Here is a 7,916-nt window from a genome sequence, read left to right on the forward strand (position 1 = left end):
GAAGCGCACTCTTCACGTCAACGATCTGGTACCTTATAAAAGCTCGAGGATAATTTTGGAACTCAGGAGCAATACTCTGGTGCCAATCTTGCGTTAGAGGACTTGGAGCTGCGTCTCAGACGACCGCCATTATTTGATGGAAATGCGTCGCGAGTCTACCTGAAGCGGATAGCACCGCAACACAGGACACACCGACAAGTTCATAGGGCTGTCATACCTCGTGTAGCCATACCTGAGTGTACGGTGAAAGGGGTGAGGCGTCCAAGAGAAGACGGGATCGTCGCCAACATGCTCAACAAAAGTCAATGCTTCCGACACATGTCAAGCTTGTCCCCACATGGCATGAGATCATCATGAGGCTCTGCTCTTGGCAAACCGGGGGCTGGGGCGTTGGGGGTGTGCCGCACCCGCCGAATCTGTGATGGGAGCGGAAGCCCTCTTCCTAGTGGCAGCTAGCTGCATGTCGACTCTGTGCATTTATCTTGTCTACATGAGCGGCCTTGAGGTTTGGAAGATGCGCGGCCGCGAGGAAAAGTTGTCATGCCACGCGCTGCTTTGGTAGGACATCAAGGCACGACCCCGCCGCATTATCTCGGCGTGATGATGCACAGACGCGTGGAAATCGGCTGGAGATGAGCCGCCAGAGTTTATGGAGGAGAAAGTGGACCGCAGTCGCCGCGAACTCCACCTGTCGTCATCCGAAGCGTATGATAATCAGATTTTGCAGCTCCCAATTGCCCATTTGTCCTACATCCTAAACCTACGGAATAATTTATACACAGCGCCATGGTCGCCATGCCATTGTAAACCATTTTTGAGGTGAGTTGAACTCCTGTGCCTATACCTCGTGTTATCTCCGATGCGCGGGCGCGCTGACAGTCGATGAAGCCTCCCAGGCTCAGCAGATCTTTATAGCATTTTCCATCGACGCATTTGTACATTAGACCAACACCGCCTGGAGCGACTGCATCTCCAGATCTTATACCCCACCCATAAAGCATCATGGCTGCCCGACGAGGAAGCCGCTTCATCAAGCCGCTGCTTTACACAGCTGGTGCTGGAGCAGTCGGTGCATCCGCCCTCTACGTTACCCTACGACCTCGCGATATCCCCGGCTCAGAAGCCGCCGCAGTCCCACCACCCACATATGGCGAGGGAGGTGTCTTCCGACCACCGTCATTCCCCTCTGCCAAGAGCCGCGATGAGCAGATTGCGCAATTGAAGCGCAGCGCAGGTGTCGTCTCGCAGGTCGCCGAGAAGGCAAAGAAGTGGCTTGGTGGAAGTGGCTCTACAGCGGCAGCAGCTGAGAAGGCTGAGGAAGAGCCATATGACCTGTTGGTCATTGGTGGTGGCGCGACCGGAGCCGGTATTGCGCTTGACGCTGTTACAAGAGGTCTGAAGGTTGCGCTCGTCGAGCGCGACGACTTCAGCAGTGGTACTAGCAGTAAGAGTACAAAGCTGGTACACGGTGGTGTACGATACCTAGAGAAGGCTGTCTGGAACCTCGACTACAACCAGTAAGTTGCCCCAGAATGTTATCCATGCGATTTCTGACTTCGTTTAGATATGCTCTCGTCGTTGAAGCTCTCCGTGAGCGCCGTTACTTCTTGGACACCGCGCCTCATCTTTCACAATGGCTCCCGATCATGATTCCGATCCAGAAGTGGTGGCAAGCTCCCTACTTCTGGGCTGGTACCAAGTTCTACGATTTCCTCGCTGGTTCAGAGAACATTGAGAGCTCGTACTACATGACAAAGAGCAAGGCTCTGGATGCGTTCCCCATGTTGAAGAAGGAAGGCCTTGTCGGAGCCCTTGTTTACTACGGTACGTTCAACGGTCACTCCTTTTGCAGCAGGAACTGACGTCACCAGATGGTGCCCACAACGACTCCCGCATGAACGTTTCGATCGCCATGACCGCTGCGCTGTACGGCGCAACTGTTGTCAACCATCTCGAAGTCACTGAGCTTGAGAAGGATGCTAATGGTCGTCTGTGCGGAGCAAAGGCCAAGGACTGCATTGCTGAGCGCGATGGCAAGAAGGCTGAACAGTTCTCCATCAAGGCCAAGGGTATCATCAACGCTACCGGTCCCTTCACCGACTCCATCCGTAAGATGGACGACCAAGAGGTTCAGGAAATCGTCGCCCCTAGTTCCGGTGTTCACGTCATTCTCCCTGGTTACTACAGCCCTTCAAACATGGGTCTTATTGACCCTAACACTTCCGACGGCCGTGTCATCTTCTTCTTGCCATGGCAGGGCAACACCATCGCTGGTACAACGGACACTGCTTGTGATATCAAGCAAGATCCTGTCGCTGGCGAGGAAGAGATCGACTGGATTCTCAAGGAGGTTAAGCGCTATCTGCAGCCTGAGATCAACGTTCGCCGCGGCGACGTCCTCGCTGCCTGGTCCGGTATCCGTCCTCTCGTCCGTGACCCCAACGCGAGCGCGACTGAGGGTCTTGTCCGCAACCACTTGGTGACCACCTCTCCTTCCGGCCTGATGACTTGCTCCGGTGGCAAGTGGACTACCTACCGCCAGATGGCCGAAGAGACTGTCGACGAGGCGATCAAGGAGTACGGCCTGAAGACTCAGCCGCTTGTGAACCCCACTCTCGTTAGCGGAACTGAGGTCAAGGACGAGGCTCCTCTTGACGGCACCTGCCAGACCCACCGTGTTCGACTTGTTGGTGCTCACGGCTTCTCCAAGACCCTGTTCATCAACCTCATCCAGCATTACGGCATTGAGACTGACGTAGCCAAATACCTCTGCCAGGCTTACGGTGACCGTGCATGGACCGTCGCAGCTCTTGCGTCGCCCACGGAGCAGCGATTCCCTGTCCGCGGCGTCAAGATGGCTGAGCTCTACCCATACATCGATGGTGAGGTCCGCTACTGCGTCCGTCACGAGTACGCTCAGACGGCCACCGACGTAATCGCGCGCCGCATGCGCCTGGCTTTCTTGAACGCCCAGGCTGCTCTGGAAGCTCTCCCCAAGGTTATTGACATCATGGCCGAGGAGCTAAAGTGGGACAACAAGCGTAAGGACGTTGAGTGGAAGAACTCAGTCACTTACCTCGGCTCCATGGGTCTGCCCAAGAACAAGCTCTCACTCACCCGAAAGGATGTCGAGAGCGGCCACGTCGGCAAGTACACAGATGAGGACTACCACCTCTACGCTCGTCACGGTACGTCAAACTCCGACGAGGAAGCTTGTGCAAACCTCTTTGCATTTGGAATTCGGCTAAATGAAGTATTTGCAGATAAACCCGACGAGCTGCTTCAGTCCGACAGCAAGTTCGCAAGCGGTCAGAACCCCGTTATCGGCCGCGAGTCCAAGGTCAACAAATAAGCGTACAGCTACGCACTCACAAATCTGACATTAGGGCGGAGGACCTGTCACATCCTCTCCCCCCATACACATCACTCGCATACTGTACCATCCTACTCGGCGCGGAGGCGTATTCGAGTCGACTTGCATCACGTTGGCGCTCGATACCATCCGCATGACTGGCGTCCTTGTCTCCATATCGCGATATGTATATAATCGTCTACTCTTAGCGTTACCTGAAAGAATTGAGTTGACTTTGTTGCGCTCTCGATATGCTACAGTTCTGTCGTCGCTATCTGTCTTTTTGCCGAGGCTTGCTGCCCTCACCGCTCGCTAGTTTCTTCTGTCTCCACTGATACCCACATTCTGCTGCTCTACTACAATATCTTCCAAGATCAGAGTGGACTATCTTTACAAACAATCTTGAGTGGGGTTGATTGTCTGTGTTCTTATAGGTTTCAATTTTGAGGTTTGCCATCACTGGTATCAGCGATACCAACTCTTCTTCAGTAGTATAGTGGTCAGTATTTCCGCTTGTCACCAGTATTGGCAACTCGCGGGAGACCGGGGTTCAATTCCCCGCTGGAGAGTACTGTCGCTCGTTTTTTTTTTGGCCTTCTTTTGACCAGTGGTGGTGATGATGATGGTGTGATGTAGGGCTCCAATTTGGTTGAGTCTTTTTTGTCTGCTATTGCCAACCCATTTTGGTCAGGCAAAGCGCGCGTTTTACGGTCTGGAAGCGCCTTGTTCTTTCTTGATTTTTCAGTACTGTTAGTGGAAGAGTAAGTTGCCTGCTGGGAAGGCCGCTTAGCAGGTGCGCCTTCGACTCGGACTGCGGCTTGTTCTTGGTTGGAACTGACCATCGAGATGACTGATCAGTGAAGCCCGATGTGCTTCTTCCAACCTACTGTTGCTCATTACCCAGCTATCCTAGGCTCTCCATTCCAAGTCTGGAAGGTGCAAATGTTTTCTTAGTTGTTGTTGACGGGGCTAGAGGTAAGTGAGCAATTCTTACTCGAGCGATACTCAGCCTGGACTAATAGCATGTAAGCTACATCGAAGACCAGGGGTCATACCTGACGCCTCGCCATGATCTGGTGAAGAACTTGGAACCTACTTCGTGCCTGGTATCACAGGTATGCGGAACAGGCATCAGGACACAAGTAAAAATGTGTGTATGCCTTTTGCCTGACTCAATCTCGTCTGGATCTCTAGGATGATGTCTCGTTCAAGGATCTTCGCCCACGTGGTGTCAGCCCCAGGTTTCCCGTTTTACGTAGCGTCAGACTCGACGCGAGTCAGATTATGCTTTACTGGGAAGAGAAGAATTCTGGCAGTCTGCACGGTGAAATTCCGCGTTCCCGTCGTGGCCTGCGGCTCCTCATGGTTACCCTGGTAGAGCCGTAGTATTCTCTACATGGCCATGACAGGGCTGTGCATGGATTATCATACTCTGGATCGCTCAGTCTACTCCAAATCGTAAAGTGGACTGAGTATGACGACGGACTTGCACGCCGAGCAAGTAGCATGCACCATCAAGCAGAACTCCATCGAGATCTCAAGGTTCATGCGTTGTAGTGCGACACCATGGTCTTGTAGCCCATGCTGCACTCGTTCATTCCATCGAGCCGGTTCTTGACGGCGTCGACCTACGCAACTGTTCAGCATGACCTGATACGCTCTTCGTCACGCTCTCTCCAGCGTGGGGGCAACTCTCGCAAACAGCTGGAACTTACCTCGGCAGGCTTCAAGTTCTAAGACAGGTCGTCATTTCAAGCGTGCAGCAGACGGAATGGACCGTGATGAGAGTTTGGTGATCGGTTGGAAAGGCTTGGAATTTCTTGGATCCGGGATCAATTCCACAGCATTGAGTTGAGGGAAATTGCAGCCTGTGAGTTGATCGATATTCCTCTTCGGAGATTTATGAACACTGCGGGAGCAGGCATTCCAAAAAAGGAATCTATCGGTGTCTTTCGCTGCGCAACAGAACTTACCAGGTTTTGGGCTATTATCCTACCACTCAATCCTCGAACCAGGTCTGAATACCCCTTGGTCAGATCTTGGGCCTCAAAGCATCGTCACGCATGGCTTCTCGGCGACTTGATTCGCACTTGCCGGCAACCTCCACGTACCGACGCACACGAGAAGCGACGTTGAGCCAATGTAGCCTCTGATATGACAACGCCCGCCAGTTCCCACGTCAATTACGTCTTTGCAACTTCTACTTCAGCCTATAGATCTTGCGGCATTGAGACAGCTGCCTCGGTATTATTTCAATCATAGTAGTTCTTGTCGATCTTTTCTTGAACGTATGCAACATGACCACAGTCTGGCGGAAATAGGCCATGCGTCATTGGATACTTGCTTTCCCCGCAATCCATCCGCATGGGACCTTGTGAGCGCAAACAGCTTCTTTGGGGAAATGATCGACGCACCAAGCTAGTTCGGGCAAGAGACGTGAACTAGTCCGTGCGGAGCGTAAACCTTCCGTCCAGGTGCAACGCCACTGCCATATGAAGAGCTACCAAGCAGGTACGCATCAATAGTCCCGTAGCAAATGCGAACTCGCTTTCGGACATGGCTCCTAACTACCTATCTTGCCCCGCCTAGACCTCAGAACATCGCCGCCGATCGACTCCGGGGTATGTCGATCATCGACTACACACTGCGAAGTCAGGGGTGGAAGCAATGTCTCAGCCAATCGAGGTGCGCGGATATCGAAGACTTGCTGGCGGAGGTGTAGGGTTTTGACAGCGTGTAAGGAAGTTGCCTCGGTCCCGATCTACGTCTCTCGATCTAGGAACAGAAGTTGGATAGGAGATGATGGCAAAAGATTATAAGTAGAAGACTCAGACGACAGAAAGAAGATCATCCTCTCAGGTCATCTCGAGTAAACCACAACAGTACACTTCGGGATTACTATTCATCATGCATACTCTTTCTCTTCTCCTCCTCCAGGCCTCAGGTGCCATGAGCTACGGCTGGGTCGCTGGCCAACCTGGTGTCAACTCCAGGTTGTTCGCACGCAACGCCGAAGTCAAGCGCCAGGCCAACTGCCCTTTCAACCCTGTTCACAAGGGCGCTGCTCCATACGTTGCTCCTTACACTTACTCTGGAGCTAAGAACGGTGTTCCCGGTAGCCAGAAGGGTGGTATCAAGGTGCCAGCAGACGGCGACAAGGCTCACGCCTACACTGCTCCTGGATCCAACGACATCCGTGGACCCTGCCCAGGATTGAACGCCGCAGCCAACGTAAGTAGCATCCACTGCGAGTACTATACATTTGCTAATTGAAGGCAGCACAACTTCCTTTCACACGATGGTATTACCAACTTCCAGGAGTTGGTCGACGCCCAGCAGAATGTCTACAACGTAGGATACGACCTTTCCGTCCTCCTCGCTGTCCTCGGTATTGAAGCTGGTGGTGATGTGCTCTCCGGACGTCTCAGTATCGGATGCGATGCTACGTCTCGCACTGCCACACTCCCTCTTCTGGGCAGCCAGCCCGGTCTTGATGGCCACAACAAGTTCGAGGCCGATTCTTCGCTCACACGCAACGACTTCTTCCTTGCCAACGGAGACAACTACAGCTTCAACGGCACTTTGTTCGCGCAGATGAAAGCGGTCGCCGACACCACTTCCGGTGGAAAGTTCGATCGTGAGGCCCTCGCCAAGTACCGCAGCAACCGGTACGACGACTCTGTCGCAGAGAACCCCAACTTCTACTTCGGTCCCCTCTCGCTTCTCCTTTACGGAGCTGCGTCCTTCCTTTACGAGCTCTTCCCCAGCTACGGCGACAAGGGTGTCCCAGATCTCGCAACCATGAAGTCCTTCTTCGGTGCCGTTGAGGACTCTTCTGCCCCAGGTGGCTGGCGTCACGTCCCCGAGCGCATTCCCGAGAACTGGTTCTCGCGTGTCGAGCCCTACAAGAACATGGATGTCACCAACGAGATTCTTGCTCAGTACGTCAAGTACCCCAAGCTATTCGGTGGCAACGTTGGCAAGGGCAACTTCGACGCTCTCTCTACTCCATTCGATATCATCGTCGACGGAAAGCTGCCCAGCGATGCTACCGCTGCTCAGCTTACTTGCCTGCTTTACCAGCTGGCTGTCAACCTCATTCCCAGCACCGTCAGCAGCGTTACCGACCTCACAGATGCGTTGATCGACTTCTCCGCCGGAAAGTTGAACCCCATCTTCAAGGATGCTGGATGCCCCTTGATGGTCAGCAAGTAAATCACGGTTCACTGTTGAGCATGCCAGCAGCTGTTACAGCGCAGGCTGAGCTCCAGTTGAGGAACAGTTCTTAGTGAAACATGATGTTTGAGAGCGAGGCTTAACCTCATGCCACTAAGGACATGAAGTCCTTGGGTGTAGTAAATAGTAAAACTAATTGCAATCCATCACATCTCATCAATTATCTAAAATGACCCGAGTGATGCAGCATCGATGTAAACTAACCCCTAAAGTTTACGAATTCCAAATGAAAAGTGTCTCGGGTTTACTTCCGTGGTCAAGCGCGTAAAATAACGGACTACCTATCTAGGTAGGTAGCTTAGCGGTCTTGACGTCATGGACCTTCAAA

At 53.0% G+C, this 7,916-nt stretch overlaps 2 protein-coding genes and 1 non-coding gene across 3 annotated transcripts; all 3 read left to right on the forward strand.

Moving 5' to 3' along the window:
* Positions 1-1,002: 1,002 nt before the first annotated feature.
* Positions 1,003-3,352, forward strand: J4E88_000538 (uncharacterized protein; the record flags this gene model as incomplete). The annotated part of the gene is made up of 4 exons (XM_049394213.1): positions 1,003-1,517; positions 1,565-1,824; positions 1,872-3,188; positions 3,264-3,352. 4 exons carry the CDS (start codon positions 1,003-1,005, stop codon positions 3,350-3,352), a joined length of 2,181 nt encoding a protein of 726 aa, XP_049260042.1.
* A 482-nt stretch (positions 3,353-3,834) lies between these two features.
* On the forward strand, positions 3,835-3,921 carry J4E88_000539. The gene has a single exon. It is a non-coding gene; the product is annotated as a tRNA-Asp (tRNA).
* A 1,923-nt stretch (positions 3,922-5,844) lies between these two features.
* On the forward strand, positions 5,845-7,567 carry J4E88_000540 (uncharacterized protein; the record flags this gene model as incomplete). The annotated part of the gene is made up of 4 exons (XM_049394214.1): positions 5,845-5,863; positions 5,942-5,973; positions 6,290-6,583; positions 6,632-7,567. 4 exons carry the CDS (start codon positions 5,845-5,847, stop codon positions 7,565-7,567), a joined length of 1,281 nt encoding a protein of 426 aa, XP_049260043.1.
* Between the last annotated feature and the right edge of the window lie 349 nt (positions 7,568-7,916).

This window comes from Alternaria novae-zelandiae (genome assembly GCF_023758075.1).
Source record: "Alternaria novae-zelandiae strain BMP 2774 chromosome Unknown scaffold_1, whole genome shotgun sequence".
Lineage (NCBI taxonomy): Eukaryota > Fungi > Ascomycota > Dothideomycetes > Pleosporales > Pleosporaceae > Alternaria > Alternaria novae-zelandiae.